General features: G+C 41.3%; 2 protein-coding genes across 3 annotated transcripts in view; one reads left to right on the forward strand and one right to left on the reverse strand.

The window, feature by feature from the left end:
* Window positions 1-2,000: 2,000 nt before the first annotated feature.
* Window positions 2,001-10,823, reverse strand: sparcl2 (SPARC-like 2). Its single transcript, XM_050071842.1, has 9 exons — window positions 10,753-10,823; window positions 10,178-10,282; window positions 8,693-8,765; window positions 7,933-8,044; window positions 7,594-7,712; window positions 7,355-7,509; window positions 5,094-5,206; window positions 3,921-4,015; window positions 2,001-2,132 (listed from the first exon to the last, which is right to left on the reverse strand). The coding sequence occupies exons 2-9, from the start codon at window positions 10,238-10,240 to the stop codon at window positions 2,077-2,079; spliced, it is 786 nt and encodes a 261-aa protein (XP_049927799.1). The 5' UTR covers window positions 10,241-10,282; window positions 10,753-10,823; the 3' UTR covers window positions 2,001-2,076.
* Window positions 10,824-15,582: 4,759 nt separating this feature from the next.
* The window catches only part of ccser2a (coiled-coil serine-rich protein 2a), a 72,470-nt gene continuing 64,181 nt past the window's right edge, over window positions 15,583-23,871 (forward strand). For both annotated transcript variants that reach the window (XM_050071143.1, XM_050071146.1), the window contains exon 1: window positions 15,583-16,141. The gene's annotated coding sequence lies outside the window, so the exon portion shown is untranslated. The remainder of the gene's footprint in view (window positions 16,142-23,871) is intronic.

Raw genomic sequence — 23,871 nt, forward strand, 5'->3', positions numbered from 1 at the left:
GAATGTGTGAGGGAGAGTGATGCAAGCAAGCCACCACAGATCAGATCTCTGATCAGCACCAAACAGAGGAGGAGGAGGGGAGAGAACAAGGTTAGAGAGGTGGGTGGCACAAAGATATCTCTCTCCTCTAATATCCAAATGGGGTGTGACAGGGGAGGACAGTAGGAGTGGAGGTGAGCGTGTGTGTGTGTGTGTGTGTGTGTGAGACAGGAAGGTAAAGTAGGATTAGGTGGATCAATCTACAACTGCCCTCTCTGTGTTTGGATGGGGGGATGGAAGGAGATGGAGACGGAGGTCCAGAGGTAATGAGAGGGAATCTATTAACACAGAGGAGGGGGGGTATGAAGACACACAAAGAAAGAGAAGCAATGAAGAGGAGGAGGAGGAGGTGTGTGTAGGCTGTGCTGGACCTCCAGGGGTGGCCCCAACAGCTCGTTTTATTTATTTATTTCGTATAAAGGAAGTAGTCCCTGGGGAAGAAGGGAGCGATTGAGGAGAGATGTTTGTCGGAGGTGGTAGTGGGGGTAAGGACTTTGTGTTTTTACACAGCGGAGAGACAGGACCAACAGCTTGCCGTTCCGCAGGTCACTCATCATTAGCAAATACAGTTCCATTTCAGTCCGGTACAGTTAATCTCTCCACTTTTGTTCTGTCTTCATGCTTGTTTTCCTCGTTTTTCACCCACTTCAGACTTGTTTTTCTCCACACTGCAGCCCTCCAGTGGGCTCACTCCACTTTATCAAAAAGTTTTTGAGTGAAAATCTGATGGGATGAAAACATCTTGTTTTGATATTTATGATGATGCACTTTCTTTTTGCACGACATGTAGAGCAAGCAGTCCTCGGTCCTCGTTTGCCTCGTGTCTGCACTGAATCTGCATCTCACATCCAGTGCTGAAATCCCCCCCCCCCCTCCTTTTCTTCATCTTCTTTCCAATGTCTCTCCTTCTCACCCCCCTCTTCATCCTTCAGGCATGGTAAATTTGAAGGCTAATTAGTCCAGAGAAACCAGTCATACCAAAGAAGAACCAACCCCAGGCCACACACACATCCTCCTATTGATCTTGTAGCACCAACACGAGCATAACCACACACGCGTCCACACACACACAACAGAGGCAAACAAACAAGATGCAACAAGAGTTTTTAGACATATTACAGATGGTACAAGAAGTCAGCACGCTTGCATCATGCAAGTTTTCTGACCTTGACAGAGGTCAAGTGTTTCAAATATTCTGCATCATGCTCCCAGATGCTATTTACAGGCGGCGATAAAGGAAATGTTTTGCAGCATCAAAACCCTTTTTCTTGCATTTCTCTTCTCCGCAGTTACTCCCGCGTTCTCAGCCGTCCCTTCCCCCCCTCACTCTCTGTTCCCAGTCTTTCCCTCATTTCTGATCCATTTTTTATGCATTACTCCATTACTCTCAACTCCCATTTACAGTGCATTACCTCCTCCCATCTTTCACAAACACACTTTATACTTCTCTCTCCTTCCTTCAGTCACTTTGCCTCCCTCCTTCCCTCCCTCGCTCTCCTCCAGTGCATTATGACACTTTCCTCTACTTCTCCCCTTCACCCCCTTTATTATCTCTTTGTCTCTTCTCCGGTCACGTCATCCCATACTAAGCGCTTCTTTTCCCCTTTATCTTTATTTCCCATCTAGTTTGTCATTCAGTGTACATCATGCTGTCTGTCTGCACTGCTGTCATCCTGCCTTTCTTTAATTGCTTATTCAAAGCATGCCATGTAATTTGGTACTTGATATTGCCTATTGTCTCTGCTCTTTTACAACACAAATGTACAAATGTCAGCTAATGTAATTAACACGGCTGGCGGTCAGTCCATCCAGACATTTATTTACACACATGAATGCACAGACAACCAGCAGACTTTGAGAACTGATGAGGTTATAAATCACTTTGTTACGAGCTGCATTGCTGGCGTGGAACAGATGCGTGAGCGGTGTGTAGAGATGCCATCGTGCAGCTTTAGAATCGGGTGACTGTGGTGATGTGGTCCTCAGCAGGTTCTTTAGAGTACAAAAGACACGCAGGAGTTCACGGCTGTTTTCATGTCAAAGGTAGTTCTCTTTGATTGTAGGACACAGCTGGCGGGAGCCCATCCTCATTGCTGTCGATAAAACAAAAAGAAGCAGATCAACAATTGGCTTTACTGGATTGGTAAAGGCCTCTTTTGCACAAAAAATGCAAATGTGCAAATATGTTGCAAATGTCAGTGAAAGTAAATGGACAAATAATGAATCTGAAAGATTGGAATCTTGTATGCAAAACAGATGTGAGGCTGTGAGATCTAATCACTACTAAATACTTACATGTATACTATGCAGGAGTGTTGCCAACAATGCAGCCAACCCCAGATTCACTCTCATTTTGCATTTTGCCTTGCTATATTAACATTTATTCTGCATTGTGTCCCTTGAATGCCTGCTGCTTACAGTTTGTCACCTGATTGCTACCTTTTTATAAAGCTCCAACCTCACCTAAGTGTTGTGGGGGTGCACATAAATGTCCATAAATGTCCCATACAGAAGAATGGAACACAATAAGAAAATACAAGCAGAGGGCAGAGTCTCTGCAGAAAAATACACCACCACACACCTCTACTGGGTCATAAGTGATGACTGAGAGGGACTTCTTCTGTATGAGTATATGCATTGTTTTTTTTGTTGTTTTTTTAGAAGAATCCTACATAGTATATCTTTAATATTGAAATTTAAATGCAATATAATGTATAGCAGCAAATTATTTTACACTGAAAACCATCTATCTGAATTTATGTGATCATCAGCCATTATAAAATTGTGCAGTCAGTGCAGAAATGTAATTTCCAATGTATATGCAGTATCTGTAGGGTGCACAAATTCAGACAGAAAATTTAAGTGCTCAAAAAAAAAGTTTTAAAATTCAAATGGTTAAAAATCAGTTTGGATCTAAATAAATCAAGTAAAACAGTGGGATGCTTGTGTTCTGATTTGAATGATGTATCTTGAATTTTGGCGTCTCATCAAATTCAGACACTAAAATTCAAGAGAAGAAATACAGATATTAACATCTGAGATACGAAGGATGAACAATCAGGCCTGAGTGCATTTAACTCACCATCAGGAGTACTTTGTCTAGACCAGGGGTGTCAAACTCATTTTAGTTCACCGGCCACATATAGTCCGATTTGTTCGCAAGTGGGTTGGACCAGTAAAACCATAATATCCTGGAATGTCTAAAGAAGTCAGTCTACTACTCGTTGTCATTACATGTGCATTTTTCTGTACATTTCCACTCCTGTGTAGTCATCCTGACATCACCACACCAAACTAAACGAAAAGAGAAGAACTGTATTCTGGTCGGGGTGGAAAAGCCTCTGAAGCAGCATTTTACATGAAGAAAGCTACTCAGTGTTTAACTTGCTCCTGAAACCTGGCACCTCTTAGCCTCCACAAGTGCATCACTATTAGGTGTGCAAGGTCATTCAGTGGGCCGGATCAGACCCTTTGGCGGGCCTGTTCTGGCCTCCGGGGCATATGTTTGACAGCCCTGGTCTAGACCCTATTAATGTCATTATTGTCCTCAGTTAAAGTCAATAAAGTTAACATGTCTCGGCCTCCGCTGCATCTTTTTTCACCATTCTTGTTTTAATCTGCTTCTTGGAAGTCCACAAAGTGTATAGACGTGCAATACTAAATTGCTGCTTGAATGAATGAATGAATGAGTGTAATCATCACCCAGGAAATATTTTTTCTAAAAAGGATCCTGTTTTAGACCTAAGGTTGGAGTAAAACTGAAAAAATGTGTGGATGATTATGGAAGAACACATAAACTAAACAGTAAACTATAACCTTCATCAACATCTATCTGTAACCATGAGATACTACAGCAACATTGGGCAAAAGTTGTGACTGACACATGAAATGGTAGAACCAGGCCTCGGAGCGATCCACCAGACAGGTTGTCCATTCTCGCAGGGTCACCTTCCTGTTCCTGTTGCGGTCACATGACCTGCAATCACAGCACAGTATAACACATGGTGACATCATAACACACTCACTCTTATGAACGCATACACTTGAATGCACACACAACATGACTGATACAAATGGAGATGGTATGAAGACGCAACTGCACTGGGGCTCTTCAACAGCCATTGTCTTTCAGTTCACCCTGCAGCATTGTCTCTGAAGGGTACTCCTTCAATTTGTGTTAATCCATGGGCAGCGGGAGACACAGTGGGTAATAAACATTATCATTGCTGGGAATGGCTTGACATTGACACAGCCAGCCCTACTCCCACAAAACCTGTCACTGCAGACTGGCAGAGAAAAGGGGGTTGGGTGGGAGTATGAGTGGTGGAGAAGGGGGGAGAGATAGAGGATGAAAGAATGAGTGGAAATTAGGGAAGGATTGATGGAGAGGGAGTCAGAGGAAGATTAAAGTAGGAAGCACAGAAGGGGGAAAGAAGTGCTTCAACATGGAGGAGGAGTAAGATGATGGAGAGATGGGGTGGTCATAAGATCGAAGGGGAGGAGGACACAGGAAGCGGGTGCTGGCATGGAGGATGAATGGATAGATGCCGTGCAGAGAGAACAGCATGGTGGGAGGTGCAGCTTGGTCACAGAGCGGGGGCGAAATGCATCGCAGTGTGACATTTTAACCCTTGGTGTTTCAGTAATTAGCTGGAAAGTAACATATTGCAAGAGACAGAAGGTGCACATTATGAACCATTGTGTGACATAAGGTGATGGTGATATGAACATGGTGAGCAACACTGCCCTTACGTTATTGACAACTCAGTCACCTTATGGTAGGAAGGATTTTACCCACTTATTAAATAGGCCATGTAATCATAGATTGTTTTCCTCCCATGCAACTGGCTGCCTGAAAATACATGCAACACTAAATGAGTCATTAGTTAGTGTATGTGAATGCTGTGATGGTATGTCCTTCTCACTTTTCAGAAACAAAAAAAGGTGCCAGTGCTAATTTCATTCAAATTTGAATCACCATCATATAATTTCTCCTGTCATCCAATACTTATAATATTGAAGGCAAAACTGTGGCGGCTGGAGGAGGTACTGACTGAAAGAACTGTGCAGCGCAGTGCTCCAGAGGCATCTTCTTGTAACGCAGCTTCCTCAGGTCCCTGCGGCTCAACTTTCCATCGTTGTTCTTGTCCAGTATGGCAAATCTTTGCTACAGAGAGAAAAGAAGAGAGATAAAAGTGTTCAGTTTATCGTTATTTGCAGTGCTTATTTAATTTATATGCCAGTAAATTAAATTACCATGCACTGTTAGACACGCTTGCCTGGCAACCATCCTTCACCTTGGTCCTCACTGAAATATCTTAACGTCTGTTGGATGGATTGCCATGAGATTTTGTACTGAATGTTCAAGAGGCACCAACATCAGGTCTAAATTTTAATCTGCCCAACACACCTCAGCTGTATTTTGTGTTTAGTGCTGCGCTAACATGCTAAATTAAGAAGGTAAACATTATACGATTATACCTGCTAAACATATACATGTTTGGAAGATGTGGGAGTGTGTCTTTGTTCCCTCAGATTAGCCCCTTCACCAAGGAGGTAGTGATTTAACTCCAGTTAGTTTGTTTGTCTGTTGGTGTGTTTAATCAATATTGTTAGTGTGCTATCTCAAAAAGTTGTTGACAGATTTTAAAATGGAAACTGAGGGAACATCAGGTGTAATTTAAGATGGAAAAAATGTTCATGAGAGAACATTGAGTTGAGGGAACAAAGGGACAAATTTAATTTAAAATATATAGGGTTAAGGAGAACATAAGTCTAAGGGAACACAGGGCTGAGGGATCACAGGGCTGAGGGAACATAGGGCTGAGGGATCACAAGACTGAGGGAACATAGGGTTGAGGGGTCACAAGACTGAGAGAACCTAGGGCTAAGAGAGCATAGAGCTGAGGGAACACAGGACTGAGGGAACATAGGGCTGAGGGCATATGGGGCAGAGGGAATATATGACTGAGATATCTCAGGGCTGAGGGACCATAAGGATGAGGGGCCATAGGGTTAAGGGATCACAGGGCTGTGGGATCATAAAACTGAGGGAACAAAGGACTGAGGGAACATAGGAGTGAGGGATTACAGGGCAGAGGGAACATCGGACTGAGGGAACCTAAGACTGATGGGTCATAGGGCTGATGGATCACTGGGCTGGGGGAACATAGGACTAAGGGAACGTAGCCCTGGAGAACATAAAGCAAAGGGATCACAGCGTTGAGGAACCTTAGGGTTGAGGGATCACAGGGCTGAGAGAACATAGGGCTGAGGGATCTCAGGACTGAGGGAACATAGAGCTGAGGAGACATAGGGCTGAGGGATCACAGGAAAGCGCTCGAGAACATATGACTGAGAAATCACAGCGCTGAGGAAACATAGGATTAAGGGATCACAGGGCTCAAGGAGCATGGAGCTGAGAAGACATAAGGCTTTCGGATCACAGGGTGTGGGAACATAGGGCTGAGGGAACACAGCACTGGAGAACATATGACTGAGGGATCACGGGGCTGAGGGATCACAGGGCTGAGGGAACATAGGGCTGAGGGAACATAAGGCTGACCCACCGTTGACATTAGCTCTTTTAGCTCAAAGCATCACTGTGCCTAAGTACAGCCTCACAGAGCCGCTAGCATGGCTGTAGACTCTCAAAAAGTTCTATCCTAGAGTTAATATTGAAAGACGAAACCCTAAATCTAGGTAATATATACACAGTGTTGGAGATGTGTGAAGTGCCACAAAAATAGTTTCACTCCACAAAAAAGTATATCATTTTTCAGATCATCAAAATAATGCATGAGTGTTCATTTAATTCATCTGAGGCCAGGAGGTCAAGTCGGCTGGCGGGTGGGTATTAAGTTATCCCTCCATTCACCATCTTATTGAATAATTTAGTGATTATTGACCAAATCCTATTTATACATGGTGTTCTTGAGAGCCCCTGTCTCAATCTGTGGACGACCACACCACAAGCAACACAATAACTTGCCACTTACAGTGGGTTGTTAGCATCGATTTCTTGGCTGGACAATGCAAGAAGTGCAGTTTGTATATTAGTGTGATGACGGTGTCTGGTGTCAAAAACAACTTTGTGTTCAGTGTTAGGTTTCTCTGGGGGTGAAAGTGATCCCTGGGTATGTTCTTCTTCCGGCTATAGTTCCTTTAGCATTACATTTTGTTGTGGATATTGATTTCATTTGTGTCGTCATTAGCTGAGGTCATGGCAGATCATTAATCACGTTCACTACGATCATCCTCTTCCTCTCTGGTGTATCAGTCTGCTGTTTAGACTCAAGTGTGAAGTTCCGGCTACCTTTGCTAGTTGTGTCCTTTGGGTGTGGCTGAGGCAGCTCTGGGGCGGGGCTGCAGGTGCGTAGGACTCCCCCATACGACTCAGGAGCAGAAACCAGTCCAGGAGACGATATGGAAACTGGCTTAACTCCTCCTCGGTGCATTTAGCCTTGGGGACTGATCAAGAAGGAGCTTAGTTGGCAGGCTGCAGCACACAGTGGAAACTGTGTGTAATATCTAATGCTGTGTGTGTGTGTTTACCCAGACAGGGTCCTGTGTGAGCCAGTCCAGTGCGGCGTCTCTTTCTGCAGGCTTCTTTATGCAGCAAACACTCATTCCCATAGGTCCTTCCCAGAACACTGCACACTGGTGCCCTCTGCCTGATCACATGAGCCAATGCCCAAATGCAAAACATGATGTGAAGATGGATCGTACAATGTGCACATGTGTACATCATGAATTCATCCCAAAATCTACATCTTTTTTCAGTTTTATATGTGCATCATTTCCAAATCAAAGACAGTGAACTATGCAAACAGATGAAAGATACATTTGAGAACATCTGCTGGTCAGAAACAGAAATGATCAAAATCAGTTTACCGTGGACAGGACTCAGGACAAACACACTTGGGGACGAGGACTCCGTTTTCCTGAACTGCCTGACACCAAGATCCCACAGGACTGTGGCATTTCAGCAGCTCACAAAGCTTTTCTGAAACATGAAGAAACAATCTTGTTACAACACAGTTATTCTGTTTCCTATAGTTTTACGTCTGTGTTTTCTTTGCCTGATTATAGGCCTGCTCTGATAACCAGTTATTCAGCTTTCAGTGATTAAAGGTGTTTTGGATGAGAGCATTATCTTGTAAGGGTCTATTTAAGATGATGAAATGCCACAGAGTGGTGGATGAAACAACAGAGTAAGTTAGAGGAGGGAAAAGAAAAGCAAATGAATGATGACAACCACCTGGCCACCAGTGCTATACATTCAGTTCTAGGTCCAGAATTTACAGCCAAAATGTCTTCTTTTGGAAATGAATGAAGGAATACTAACTATATAGATCATCGTCTGCTCATTCTTCTCATTACACACATGTTAATGTACATTTATCTTGTACTTTTTTGACTCTGAACTCTCCCTGACAGCTTTTAAAAGGTGACGTACCAGCTATCTAAACAATTTTCAACATATTTTAATCACTTGATGTGGAAAAAACTGATTTGCTACAGCTCATTATGCTTTATTGGACCTTTGACTTTAGAAAAAGAGCAAAAATACCCTCAGGCAGAACTTACTGTGTCTATGAGAGATGTAAAACTGACGTGCATTCCTCTTGTATACTGTACATTAAAGTCTTACCTGGCTCTACTCTGCCAATGTACGGTCTCAGGCTCTCCTCAGCTTGCCTCTGTCTGCGCTGGGCTCTGCCTCCCTGACACACACACACACACACACACACACCCACCCTATCATGTTCTCTGCAGAGCTGAAATGATCATATGTTTTTCTTTTCATGTTGTTCCACAGGCATGCACTAACTCAGGTATGAACTTGTCTGTCAATGCAAACCTATTGTCTCAAACTCTGGATCATGAGCCTTAATGATGTGCCCCCACATGAAAATCATTTCTGTGATGCATTGCAGGGGAGGAAGGTTATTAGCAGTCTAAATAATCCCAAAAATGTCAACATCTTGAGGTCAGTGTACTTTAAATGATTAAAAAAACATTAAATGAAACCACAATGAAAATGGTATGCGTTCTATATCACATCCATCTTCCATCATGTGCCCCAGTTCCTAACTTGTATTTCTAGAAACTTTGTAGTTGGCGCCAGGTCCACATCTGCCCCCAAAGTCCAACCAGATGAGATGAGAAACAGGTGCAAGGCTGACCCAAATTACTGGAGCCATGCTTCCATCGCTCGTGAGCTGCTATTCAAACACCTATCACCAAACAATCCTGATGACTGGAACTGCATGATGGTATCTTACAAAATATCCATGTGATCTTTTACCATTCCCTGCTCATGAAACCAGCTCATCTTTTTTTTTTTTATTAAAGGGACAGTTTGATGCAGAATCATCACCTGTATTTATCAGTCTAGAGTGTTTTGGTGTTGGTTGCTGAGTATTGGAGATTTTGGCTGTAGAGATGTTGAATATGATGGAACTAGATGGCACTCGGCTAGTGGCTCTTAAAGCACCAAAATGTGCAAATCAGCAATGTGTCTTTTCAGAAATCATGACCCTGTTACTCAAGATAATCCTCAGCACTTGTTGTGAGCAGTTTCATGTAGGAAGTATTTTGTTTCTGCTGAACTACACCTGCTAACCGTATCGCCATGCAGAGGAAAGCGTGCATCTTCTCATGGACAAGAGGCTTGTGTGCATGACAGCACGAGATGTAAGAATGAATCACTTCCTCTTTGGCCGAGCTGTAACGTTTGCTAGCTCAGTGGTGCCAGGTGAGCTGGGAGTAGATGCACGATTCCTTCCTCGCAGAGTTATGATTGATAGGTGTAGTTTGGTAGAAAGAAAATAGTTCCTTATTAAAAACTGCTTACATCAAGGTCTGTGGATTACCTTGAGTATCCTGGTCATGATTTCTGGATTCATGATTGTTGAGCTGATTGCCATCTAGCTACATTATATTCAAGAGAGGGTAGATACGGCCGATATCTCCAACACTTGGCAACTTACACCTACCTCAAGACTGATATATAGCACTACAGGTGAGAAAAAAAAAAAGTCTTTTTCTTTGGTGTGAACTGTCCCTTTAAACTTTGTGCCCAACTACTATGTGAGAAAATTTGGACAGAAGCCACAGACAGAGGTAGACTCACCATGGATGTACAAGTGTGAAGACTCAGGACAAGAAACAAGGCAAAGGTCAAGCTCATGTTCATGGCTGAAACATCCAGTGGGCGGGTAGACACTGACAAATGATCCTGCAGGAGTGAAATATTGGACTCCAGTCAGGCACACTTAGATGTGGTTTCTATCTCTGTTGAACATATACAGAAAAAGATCATACATATTTGTTTGTATTTCCAGCAGCGTCGCCCGTCTACCTTTACATTTCTTGATATCAATTACATTTCAGTTAAAAGCTGAGAAATAAATAGCACTGAAGGACTATCAATTTACCCTGATAATGCTCCATTAATAGATGCATTTTTTCTTTCTTTCTTCTGTGGTGTCGTTTACACGACTATTACTCTATTTCCAGTCATTCCGATAATGTAGCGGGAAACAATGCAGCTCATTGAGTCTCAAGAAAACAATTATTTTCCATTACAGAGGAAACAGAGGGTTGAATTACACAGAGAGGACATTCAGCTTTCAGTTGAGGAAGTTATTACAGTCTAACAAGTTACTCTCTTTCCCCCTGCCTGCTTGGGAAAAAAATCCATCTTACCTGGGCCTCTGTCACTCCTTTCTTCTGTTGTTATTCCCTTGTTAGTGCTCTCCTTCTTTTCCTTGTTGCCAGATACCTTTGTCTCTCCGTCTCACCGGCTCCTGTGAGGGTGTACCCTTTTTTACTGCTTTCTTCAGCAGTCTTTACTTTTGTCTTTTCATTTGATCCATCTATTTTTACATTCTTGCCTTATCTAACCCCTCCTCTCTGCTTTCCCCTGTCTGTCTGACTTTCTTCCCTTCACTTAGCTCTTTGTTGATTGCAGCCGAGTGAGTGCACAGGTAGCTGAACTCAGTGGTTTAAAGACACTCTGCAGCTCAGTGTGGCTGAGATGGAATATGAGGGAAAGTATGGGAGAGCTGTATTTACTGAGAAAGACAGTAAAGGAGAGGGAGAGGGGATGAGTTGTTTTGGAAGTGGGGTGGTTTTCATTGAAGTTGGCTCTGGTCCACAGAGAGATTTACAAGCCAGAGAGAACATATGGTCACACTTCTTCTTCCCTTCCTGCTGTTAGCACATTCAAGCTCCCTTTATATTTCAGACACGTGCAAACACATACCAAAAGGTAAAGGGAAATGCATGTGTGGAGAAAGGACACCTCTGAAAGTATGAACTGTCAAGGGCGATAATAAGGAAAAGGCTGCACTCTAGTGGTTGTATTAGTCAATAACAGCTTCACTGTAAAACAGGCACAAACTGTAGGGCCTGCAGGTAAAAATCACAAAATGTATTTTAATCAAAAAAGTTATGAAGCCATAATTTTGTGAATACTTTGGTTTAAAAGTTGTTTTTTGACTCAGTTTCCTCTTAAAATATTTAATAAAACCATGCTCTAAACATTTTCCCTGAGTAAGCTCCTCTCAAAGTGCAGAAGAAGTACTGAATATTAAATTGAGGAGAAAACACGATACAAAAAAACCATGAATAAGTAAAACAGAAAAATTATAAAATAAATATATCCTTGAAAATAAGTATGTGCACCCTGTTGGTAAAGCAGCAGCATGTCTGTGAGTGTTTTGTTTGTTGTGATTTAGGGAAATGTGAGCAGCTGCCCCAGGGCCCGAGACCTTCAGGGGTCTGAAAAACCTAATAGTCAGTATATATAAGATTAGCTTTGTGCTAATTTGAGTAATTGCAAAGTTGTTTGGGAAAAAAACCCACCATATCACAATATCACCCAAACTTATAGCAGCCTTAAGGCGGGTCTTGTTTTGTTACCTGCATTGACCACCTGTCTTGTAAAATTTGCATGACAGAAAGGATGACAAACAGGGATACAATAGAGGCCCTGAGCTAATCTTGTTACGATCAGTCCCTGAATTTAGGGACATCTTAGGCACATTGTGCAATAAAGCTTGATTATATTACACTGATGATTAAACAAGCATAATTTAACCGAACCAAATTAGCATTAACTAACCACAAAATAAAATTACCACGATAACAACATCTGCTATTGTGCGATCATCCCCTAGTCATCAGCAAAGTTCTTAGAGAGTCTTATAAATGCTTTAAATAAGGCTTTGTACAACACCTTAAGGTGTGACACTAACTAATGCTTTTATTAAAGCATGCATGAGTCTGTAATCTCTAACACAACAGTTCTGGGGAGCTTTAAAGCCTAAAATTTCACATGTATTGTTGTTTATTGTGCTATTAGAGAAGGAAATAGGCTACTATGGCTGTAGACACCACCCTCTAATAAGGCCGCCTTTAAAGGGGGTTTAGAAGTTGCATCTACTTGTATAAATATTTTTCTTTATAGTGGTTGTAGGTCAGGTAAAGAAAAGCCTTTGGTCACTATACAGGTCGTTAAAACCCCTTCAGCTGTTTGGTTAATCATTCAGACAGTTTGACTAACCTAAGGGTTGTTTCCCAACCTGGCAACCCAAATATTTTTCTTATCAATGGCTTACAACTGATCCATGTAACTTTGTTTGTGTTTTTGTCTTTACTAAAAACATTAGTTAGAAAATGGCACCACCACTAAGCCTCCTATGACAACTAACAACAACTCTCTAGTGCTATACTGGTTTATACTAAGCACAAGGTAATAACAGGGGTGGAAGTACTTAGATATTCTACTTCAGTAAAAGTAGCAATACCACAGCGTTGAAATACTCTGTTACAAATTCAAATTTCTACGAAGGTAAAAGTCCAAAAGGTAGTATGAAATAAAGTGCAATTAGGCTACATCAGCATAAAATAATAAGAAAGAGAACAATAACAAGCTGACCATTATCCCCATAGTCACAAGTCTACCCTCCCATACCCACACCACTTCTCCACTCCCACCTCCCTCCACCCACAGAGACCCATCACTCTTCAGTCATCTCAGTTGTTGTGCAGTGCTTGCTACGGTTTGAGCTGTTGTGCTAGATTTGTGGTTGCAAGATTGCATTGTTGGAGCCTGTCTTTCAGGGCACACCTTGTCCTTTCCAAATGAAGTGTGTTAATTAAATCCTCTATCCTCCTCTCACATCTTAGAGGTAGGGACAGTTGTGCTCTTTCATAAGATGAGAAACCACAAACTACAGTAATTAAAGTAATGAAGTGGAGTAAATAGCTTACTCAGCACAAGGTTATAACCCAACAACCCAAATGTTTTTCTTATCAAGCATTATAATATTTTTTATTCTTTTTGCCTCAAAAGCCATTAGTTAGAACCACAAGACATACTACTCCAACTAACAACAGCTTTCTAGGGTATAAGTGCTACTAAGCATAAGGTAATAACAGGGGTGGAAGTACTCAGATCTTCTACTTGAGTAGAAATAGCAGTGCCACAGTGTGGAAATACTCTGTTACAAGTAAAAGTCATGTATTCAACTTGTACATAAGTATTGGCATTAACTTTACTTAAAGTGCCAAAAGTAAAATAAAATGTTTATGCAGTTTGACACATTTCTGAATAATACATTTTCTATAAATGCGTGATATTATTGGTGCCTTAATATAAACAAAATATAAATGTTGCTGATGTTAAAGGTGCTGCTACTTTTAATTACTTTAAATATTGCTGGGTGGCTGATAAATTCCCTTCCCACAGGATCAGTAAATACCTTTATTTGCAGATAAGATTTTGTATTAGTAATCTAAATCTACTTTAGTAAAAGTAGCAATACCATAGTGTAGAAATACTCTGTTACAAGTAAAAGTCTTTACATAAAGTACCAAAAATCATCATACAGTTTCACTAATTTCATAACAATCTAAATTCTGTATAATTGTATTATAATTATTGATACATTAATGTGTATAATACCTTAATGCTGCTGATGATAACGTTAAAGTAAATTTTAATTACTTTAGATCAGGGGTGTCAAACATGCGGCCCACCAAAGGGTCCAATCCAGCCCACTGGCTGAATGGACTAAGAGGTACCAAGTTTCAGGAGCATGTTAAACAATGCCTACTCCATGTAAAATTCTGTTTTAGAGGCTTTTCCACCCTGACCAGGATACAGTTTTCTAATATAACAATAAATACTTACTGTGACCATGTTTACAGATATTGAACATTGTGCAAACTATTGTCATTTAGCAGCCTCAGTTCAAAAGAATCTGTATCAGGAAATGTGTGGATAAATGCACATGTAATGACAGTCTGACTGAATGTGGAAAAACTGAGACATATTGTTAAAACTGCACTTATATTTCTTAAGACATCTCAGGCTGTTCATCTGTTTTGTAAAAGAATGAACGTCCACAGAATGTACTTGTAATTCTTCAGACAAAAAAGGGAAAACATTGGAGCTGATGGTGCTTATGGGTTATTGTGTGATGTTTTATTGGAGATCAAATTGGGCTGCTTGTGGCCCATGAACTAAAATGAGTTTGACACCCCTGCTTTAGATACTGCTGGGTAGCTGTTTTAATCATTCTTTATTCAAATAATACAGTACAAGGACTCAATATACAGCTGACAGGATACAAAACCCAACAATAACAGAAACGGAAAGCCAGGGGGATAACATACTACAAAAGGATATTATAAGACATACAAATGTCAAGTGTCCTAATAGCCTTTTTGTTGGTTGAATCTAAAAGCAGTTTCAAATAGTGTTCAACATCCTTTTGTAGAGACATGGTCCATGATAAATCTGCAAAAGTCCTTCCAGAATTTCTTGGTGTGAGAACAAAGCCATAAAAGGTGTGACACAGTTTCATTGCAGAGAGAGCAGTATGTGTTAATGTCCTTTTTTTGTAGTTTTGCATGTAGTGATTGGCAGGGTTGTATTTATGAATAATTTTAAAGGACACCTGCTGAACCTTATTCACAATCAGGTGTTTATGAGGAAGCATCCAAACTTTCTTCCAATATATAAATAATTTACAAGCTGATTCCAATATGCCACAATATATGGAATAGAGACATCTTGTTAAATAGGGCACACATGACTCTCTTATTTTTTTGGGAGATTTTTCCTACTGGGTAGTCAGCTGCATAGGGGAAAGGTATCAAAAACTGTAGCAAATTTCTTAGGGGTTACTGGAAAATTATACATAGATAAGAATCAAACCCAACTCTGAAAGGAAAGTGATTTTCTCTTGGCACACCACCACTACACACGTGTCTCTCATTATACTCTGACGTCACACCAACAGACCACTGTAGTTTCCAAGCTAGTTTGCCGTTGGTGAGCGGAGCTACCTTTTTAATACATTCACACTCCGTTAAACTAATTGAATCATTACAAAACACGCACACAAAGCTCTAAAAATAAGCAGCACTTTGAGATTAGCTGCACCATGTCACCCTTTGAGACCCAGCTGACATCCATGGACGCTCCGCCCAGCTGGGAGCGCGAGGAGGACGATGTCGGAATGATAAACTGCTTTGGGAAGTCAGTCTGCGCCGTGTGGTCACTGCTGTGGTTACTTTAATTTAGAGGCTGTTTTCTATGAGGATTTTACAGCATTTTCACGTTCAGTCTTCGCGTCGCTTTACGGACCGTTTTTTTATTTTTTCACAGTCGGTAACGGTCGGTATCATCAGTTGGTTGGTGTTGACATCGTGACAGTTACACCAACGGCTCAATGATACAGTAGCTCCGGGCTGTTATAACCTTAAATTGGAAGTACTTCATGGAAACAAGAGGAATTCCCAACATTTTACTCGTCTTTTTTCCAGTTATCTCGTCTTAATTGTCAACATAAGTACATTTAGAGACTTGATAGCTTCTCATTGAACTTGTGCAGCCCAGTGACTATGGGCTAACTACCACTACTTCAATGAATCCTACTGTTTGAAGACTGTTTTAAACGGAAAGTGAAAGACTGAGCTACCTCTGCTTCACTTTACAACATGTTATGAAGACAACAAACAAGTTGACTGTTTGCTGACCCATGGCTGAGGCTGTAAACATGCTTTTAACTGCATAATTCAGGTAAGTGCAACCATATTACACATGTTTCAGGCTATAAGTCATATTATGACTGTGAAATGATGGGAAAACAATATTGGCTGTCTTTATGTTGTATTAAATCTCCTTATTTTTGTCATTATATATGTGTGGGTACATAACATGGTGGCTACATGCTTTTTACATGTGTATTCTATTAAACTAATGAAAGCAAAACAACCCCAGAAGAGCCTGTGATGATATTCCCCAGTGATGCCCAGTGAAGCAGAAGAGGCCATGTTTTCTGACGTCACAACATTACCCCCACAGTCATAACATGCCCTGGAAAGAGTCACTGTACCATGAATGAGGATGACCAATCCTTTATGTAATAAGCCTATAAAAAGTTACTTATTACATAACAATTTCTAGCAGAAATTATGTGCACGGTAATTTCATAATGTGTAAAGTGTTTCTGCTTGACAAGTGTTACACAGTCCTCTCTGTGTGGCTCAATAGTTGGTACTTGAAGGGAGCTCAGTGTCGTTTGAGTCACACACCACTGAGATGTATGTTACTCATGCACATGTCAGGATTAAAGGGTAACTTAAGATGACTCATGAGCCTTCACGCTCCGCTCAGACAGGAGTTCAAATTTAACCAGGGTTTTTATACCACGCAGCGCAGCCTCACATATTCATATTTTTACACCACAACTGAAGTTGCTGTCAGTCAAGCCTCATAACTATGTGTGTGTACCATTTTAGGCTGTGCCCCAGACGGTGCAAAGCGCCATGGCATCAACGCGCCAGCACACATTAGGATAAGGCATGACTGATTGCCCTTAGTGTAAGTGAGATGGACATTCCTCTGTGCTCGGTGTCAGGGTGGGGTTGCGTTTACACACACACACACACACATGCAAATCCATGTGTGTGTTCCTCAGGCACCTGTTGGCATAGGTTGTGGAGCGCCACCTTAGCTGAGGGTGTGTTTACAATCTGATTCCCCGCAACAACAGCTGAATGTCTCCACTATGTGTCTGCCTGCTAAAGACCCCCCAAATTGCAGTTCATTATGTGCGAGTTTTCCCTGACTGTGTCTCTGTTGTCTGCCTGTCTTCGTGTGTGCCCTAACTGTCAGCGTCTAGCTATGTGTGAAGATACACATTATACACATTACCCTGCGCATGCTAGTCATTCCAAGACGCTGTTATGCCCCCTTAGGGCGACCTTGAGGCCAAGATAAGATGATAAAATGTGGTTGCATGATGCTAAAAGTGACTTCTTACAGCACAGAGAAGTGTTGAGTCATTTGTGTTGCAACGCCAGAAATCACAGACTGATGGAGGCCACGTAGGTGAGAGTTAAAGAACCTTTCAAAACATTAGACATGAGCTGTGTGCATCCTACGCACTGTAGCATTCACTGTGTGCTGTCAATTCTCTCAGATCTTACTTATTGGAACAACATGGAGATTTTGTTTGCACACTCCTCTGTCCCACTGACTATAGCTCGAAATCAAAGAGGGATCTAATAGCTGAGTACTTAAAATGTCCAGAGATTTGGTCACGGCGAATAATGAAAAGTTTTGTGCTTGTTTTCATGTGTGTGTTGTGCTCAGAGCCCAGCGAATCGATTTGACTTCTCTCTGATCCTCCGTGCCCTCTACTCTCTCTCTCTATGTGGCCTATCATTAGTGCTATACTTAGCCACGCTTATCAGTTCCCTGGGTAAGACCACAGATGTTTAAGGGCTCGGAATAGCTCAGAGTGTAGCAGACTGTAGACACAGGATCTCAGATGCACTGACACGGGGTCAGAAATTGACAGGCGCTTGGGGCGAAAACGCCCTTGAAAGTTCAGGAAATGCCCTTCAAATTATAAATCCCACACACTGTAATATATAGCAGCACTTTTTACCTTATTCACATTTTACTTTGCAATTGATTTTCATGTGTTGGTGGGAGTCTTTGGTGAGGTGATTGATATACCCTGAAGTCGTAAAAATTTCAAAGGCTGTGATGAAAAATGTTGAGCTGAATTACAGCATCAATGGGTGAATCGGGAAATGATAGTGAGAGATGGCATGGCTGAGGAAAATAGCCCTGCCTTGATTTGTGGAAGATGAGGAGCGACGTTTAAGTGTTAGACGTTAAACAATAAACTTTTTTATTACATTTTTCTAGCAAGTGATACATTTACAGCGTCCTCATTTGCACTGTGATATGTGGTAACTGTTATTTTCAGATTGCAGGTTGTATATAAGTGATGTTTTCTGCACAGAAAGCAGCACTATTGAATGGAATGGGTTGAGTGTTTTTCACCGTGTATGAGCCTCTCTGTTCTTTTACTCCAAATAGCGTGTTTGCACAGGTGTCATTATGAACACAATGCAGGGTGGTAGCAGCTAATGTGTGGTCATTATTGGCCTGATGATGACATTTATTGCCAAGACACAATGAGCAGTTGCTGAAATGTCAGAAATATTTGACTCAGCTTGGAATAGGCCTGTTTCACAGCAGATACTGTGACATGTCATAGTAGGAAAAGCACAAATGTTAATGGTACGATTTCCTCATTGATTCCTTGTTTTGTCTGTGAGTCTGAACACAGTGGGGCTACAGTCTGTCTGTCATCATGAGAGAATATTTGTACAATCTTTGTTTTAGTGTAGGTTTTCTTAGTCCAAGAAAGAATCAGCTAAGCCGGCCTGTGTGGTGCTAATGTTATTATAACATAGAATATTTACCCTCGGTAGTGGACATGGTGCATAGTTGGGAGGCAGTGGCACTCGTGCTTAGAGCATCAAATACATGGCATCCCTTGAATTTAAGCACATATTGCATAGGAAGATGTCTCAGCATATTGCAGGTGTGTCCACCTTTGCTTTATATTATCATTTTACAGGGATCACAGGCAACACTGTTGTAATATTTCCTTGTGAAATGAAACCATGTTGGGGACTTTTTCTTCTCTCTGCCATTACTCCTTCTTGTCGCAAGTTTCCAGCAGCGTAGAAACATGAGTTTGATGTCATTGTTTTGCAATGCACAGTTGTCAGAAAAACATGCTGGCATTGAGTTTCAAGGTATATAATTCAGCTTTGCTGGAGCACAATAATTTGTTTAATCTAAATCTCCTGCATACCGTTGGTAGACCCAGACAGGTGTTTTCACTTTGCCTGATTAGACCTGATGTCTGGACTGTATGAGCGTTTTCACAGACTGTGCTTGATTGATTCCATCTCTGTCCAATATCTACCTGAGCAGAGGTGCACAGAACACCTGCGTGCATGTGCATGGTCTATAAGTAGAAATAAATAAAAGAAAAAGTTAGAAGAAGCAGATAAAGACAGGCACTTTCTGTCACAAACGCATTTCCTGTCATTGCTGTTACTATTTGTCTGGCAGTACTTAATATGATGTGTGGACTGCATGCTGTTCCTTTATTGAGGGCAGAAGCGTGGCAGATTCAGTATGCGCCCCACCAGGTGTCTGCACTTGTCAGCATGTCACAGCTGTCATGGGGCTTATATCAGCTTCTCTGACAGATAAAATGAAGTGTGTGCCTCTGCTTCATCCAGTCACTCTGTGTCTTATTAGCCTCAGGTGATGTAACCGCTCTGAGCTTGCACTACACCAGGCTGTGGGCTTGCTCTCTTTAAAACCTTTACATCTCATGCAGTAATCCCTCGAGGCTTTGAGTCATGTGATATTATAGAGTCTTTATGTCCTTGGGACAAGACATTGGACGACTGATGTGCTGGAGACTGCAAGCTTAGTTTTGAAAGTAAAAGTTTGCTTTCAGCATCTCTGCACAAACAGTGCTGAGTCACTCTCAATCACAGTGTGCGACCTGCTGCACTCTGCATGAATCTAGTCTAAATGGGTGTTTCTCTCAGACATAATGGGTTGTTTCCAGAGCACTGCCCAGTTAATAAAACATGCCGGAGTGTCTCTGTTCTTGTGCTACTGTACCAGTTTCATTTGGCACTCTCGTTTTGGCCACTTAGTACTAGCATATCGTTAGCACTCTTAAATTTTCATTTTACCCAGGATAGCAGGGCGTATTTGGTGACACACCAGTAAATTTAAGCTCTGGATCTGATGGCTGAGGTGTTATTGAGACTGCAGTGATATTAGACTCATTACTCATGTCCTGCTCAAAGGCAAAAACAAATGCTGTTCCAATACCAGCTGTCCCCTGCACAGACATGAAGTAGATATTCAAATGTTGTGTTTGCATGGAAGGCTCAACGGCAGCATGTAATAGCAACACATAATGGACTTCATTGTGCTCGGTGCCTTTCTGGGCTCAAAGCAATTTACACAGCAGGGGTTTATCTGGCCACAACCACCACCAATGAGTATTCAGTCAGTTTATCCCAGAAGGCTCCCGAGGAGAATAGAAAGGTTACTCTTTTGTATCAGACACTCTTTTGGATAGGTTCCTCTTGAGTTTCATCAGTTGACCAAATAGCTCTAAACCCTGTGAAAAATTGGACACAAAGGCCTGGCATTTGATGGATGTGTACCACCAACTGTGGCCTTATTTGAAGTGAGGAGGCCTTGCTTTGCCAGGCTACATGAGAGACTGTTTGCTAGCTACTGTACAAACATGTGCTGCTGAAAAAAAGAAGTACAGTCTGGGGGGAAGCATTTGTTAAGAGCGACAGCCTGATGGAGTGAGTGGAAAGGAAGGAGGCACAGGAAAAGAGGGAAGTTGGGCAGAGAGGAAGTAGCAGTGTATTGTCCATTCACAGAGGATAAATCCAACAGGAACATGATCTATTAAAAGCTTACTTAGACTATGTTTCATATCCAGGGCCTTAACATGAGATTCATTCTCTGAAAGCCACATCTCTCACCTCTCATGACAGGCCTGTGTTTTGCAATGTACCTTTGTAGCGATAAAGAATGAGTCAACGTTAGCATAGGCCTTATCAAAACAAATGCCTAACGAGCAGCACACTGGGTAGATATGATGGAGATGTTTGAAATGAACTCTTCATTGATCCTGTAGAGAAAGTGATGTTGTTGTTCTGATATTAAAGAACAGCTTGGGGAAAGGCAGGCGTTTGCCGAACTGGTTATAAACTCTACATGTGACCCTGAGTCCTAGTTGCTATGTAAATGTTTGTGGTTATGTTTATAAGTCATGTGGGAAAACATGCTAAAGGCCACCAGCTGAAACGCATCTTGTGATGAAGTTATTCTATATACTGTAAGTGTTGCTGGAGTTTCAACCTCTTAAGAAAACCTTCTTACAAAGGACTTATCTTAAACTTAAGAGGTCGTGATCAGAGCGATACTTAATGCTCTACATGATGTGTCTGCACTTTTTATGATTAAGAAACACAACACTTTAGATTAATCTGATATTATGCTTCATATAAATGTTGTGGTTCGTCTAGGGTTCATTTAGTGTTCATGTTCTTATCAAAGCTTTGATGCAGACTAATGTCATATTGTCTGACATCATACTGACAAGTTAACTGTCTGTCTGAATAACAGATAAAATGTGCTTTCACAGCGGCATGACTTACTTCCTTTGTGCTGCAGATAAACATTTCTAGAGATTTTCAGCTTATCAAATAATGTGTATCTGATGTTCTGCTGTGAATTCTGTGCTGCAGATAAAAATGAATTTAAATGATCTCACACATACGCTTTCCTGTTGACAGCGTGAAGTTGCTTCACGGTCATGTTACATGCATATGCATTCTTTGTTGATAAGGTTAGATCAAGATGTTCGCCACGGGATGTTTTGGGTTCAAACCAAGGCTGATCTCATTTGATAGAGTTCGTGATTGTTAGGAAAAATGATAAAGAGGAGAAGAAGAAGACAATGACAAAGAGGAAGACTAAAAAGATGAAGAAAAAGAAGAAGGTGAAGAATAGGAAGAAGGGAAGATGAAGAAGAAGACAAAAAAGAAGACGAAAAAGAAAAAGGTGAGAAAAGAAGATGACGAAAAGATGAAGAAAATGAAGAAGACGGCTAAAAAGAAGATGAAGTCAATGAAGAAGAAGAAGCCAAAGATAACAAAGAAGAAGATATACTTCATAAATTTGGGGATATTCAATTTTTCATTTCAGTGTTATACACTCCCACCCCCCACCCCACACACACACACACACACACACACACAGGCGCAGATTACACACATGCACACACAGGACCTATAGACAAGCATTATTGTTGTTGAGTGGTGGGGCTGCCAAACTCAGGTGCTCCGAACTGTTTGGGTTTGGTGTCTTGCTTAGTGGTACTTTGGCAGTGACTAGAAAGGCAACAGGCCCCTCATCAGCTACTGACTACTAATTATTGACAACATTTAGCACTCTGAAGTTCTCAAAGTGACTTTAGACAAGTTATTTTGTCTGTTAAAAAAGAGAGACACAAATCAATCAATTTACAGTAAAATACAACGAAAAAATGCAGGCACAACCGGTACTGATGTATTGTTATTGCAGTAAATGAGTAATGAAACCACTTTAAATATTCAGAATCAATATGAATGGATATAAAGATATTTCTGACAATGCTAGTAGTCAGAAGGACATAAATGGGAAGTCTGGTGCCCACTGAAACCGTTTGCTAACACAAAATAATTAAAGCACAAAAATGTATTTTATTACGAAAACGCTGATCCTCTTATTTTCGATAACGTTACTTACATAATCACTCATATGCCATCATATGGGGGCACTTATTTAGAACATGTGTTTGTACCACCCAATAAAAACATGAATGTAGCAGAGGACTTTTATTGCGCCAAAATTAAAGACATTTACACCATAAATTGATGTAGAAAATGCACAAATTGGTGCATAAGAAATTAAGTCTTTGATGCTCAAAATTGTCTGGCGGGGGACCCCCAAACCCCCGTTCATATGTGTCCCACCCCAGTGTTGAAACGAAACCTGTGCCCTTGCCCCTTGGTATTGAAAATGGTATAGAATATTAGTATTTTGTAGGTATTGTATCAAAATTGGAAATACCTGTATAGTGACAACACTAATACGTGCTATATCAGTGATTCCAGTCATTGCACGGTGTCAGTTTTAGGTAAGAGAGTTTTATCTTCTGACTAAATTAGTACATTTTTGGCAGCAGCTGTGTATGATGTGTCTCACCTGTGTGATCAATCAATGATGTGATCTTCTGTGGTCTCAGTGAAGTTTATTCTTCAAAAAGAAAAGTAAGCCTTGGGCGGCTGTCCGCCCTGCCTTCTGCTCCCATCTACATAAACGACTCTAATGACCTCGCTGACAGTGATTGACATCTGCGCTGTTGCTTGGCGACACTTATCAGCATCTCCAGCCCTTGTGGCCAATCAGAAGGTGAGAATTAAATGGAGCTGTCAAATGCACTGCAGTCTTCTCACGGGTTCAAGTGAAGGTCATACATGGGAGGGGAACAGAGACTCACATGTATCTCAAACTGTGAACGATAGAGCAGAGGGAGGAGTGGTGTTAGAAGAAATGTGATTATGGTGATGGGACATCTGGGCTGCTCGTACAGTGAAGATAATTAGATTCTTATAAATCCTGCCAAGACTTCTCCTGCTTAGCATCATACCTCACAAAGAAGGCAGCAGCAGATATTCTTATGGATGAGTCAGGGCCGATGATGAGGACTTTTTGAGGGTGTTTCGTGACTAGTTAGTATGACTCATTTTGGTTCTGACTTTATTTGTGATCGTCTTGGTTCTGTGCATATATATTTTAAGCTAATGTGGCACAACAAAACAATTCTTTCCAACATATAAAGT

The sequence above is a fragment of the Epinephelus moara genome, chromosome 19 (assembly GCF_006386435.1).
Source record: "Epinephelus moara isolate mb chromosome 19, YSFRI_EMoa_1.0, whole genome shotgun sequence".
In the NCBI taxonomy this organism is placed as follows: domain Eukaryota; kingdom Metazoa; phylum Chordata; class Actinopteri; order Perciformes; family Serranidae; genus Epinephelus; species Epinephelus moara.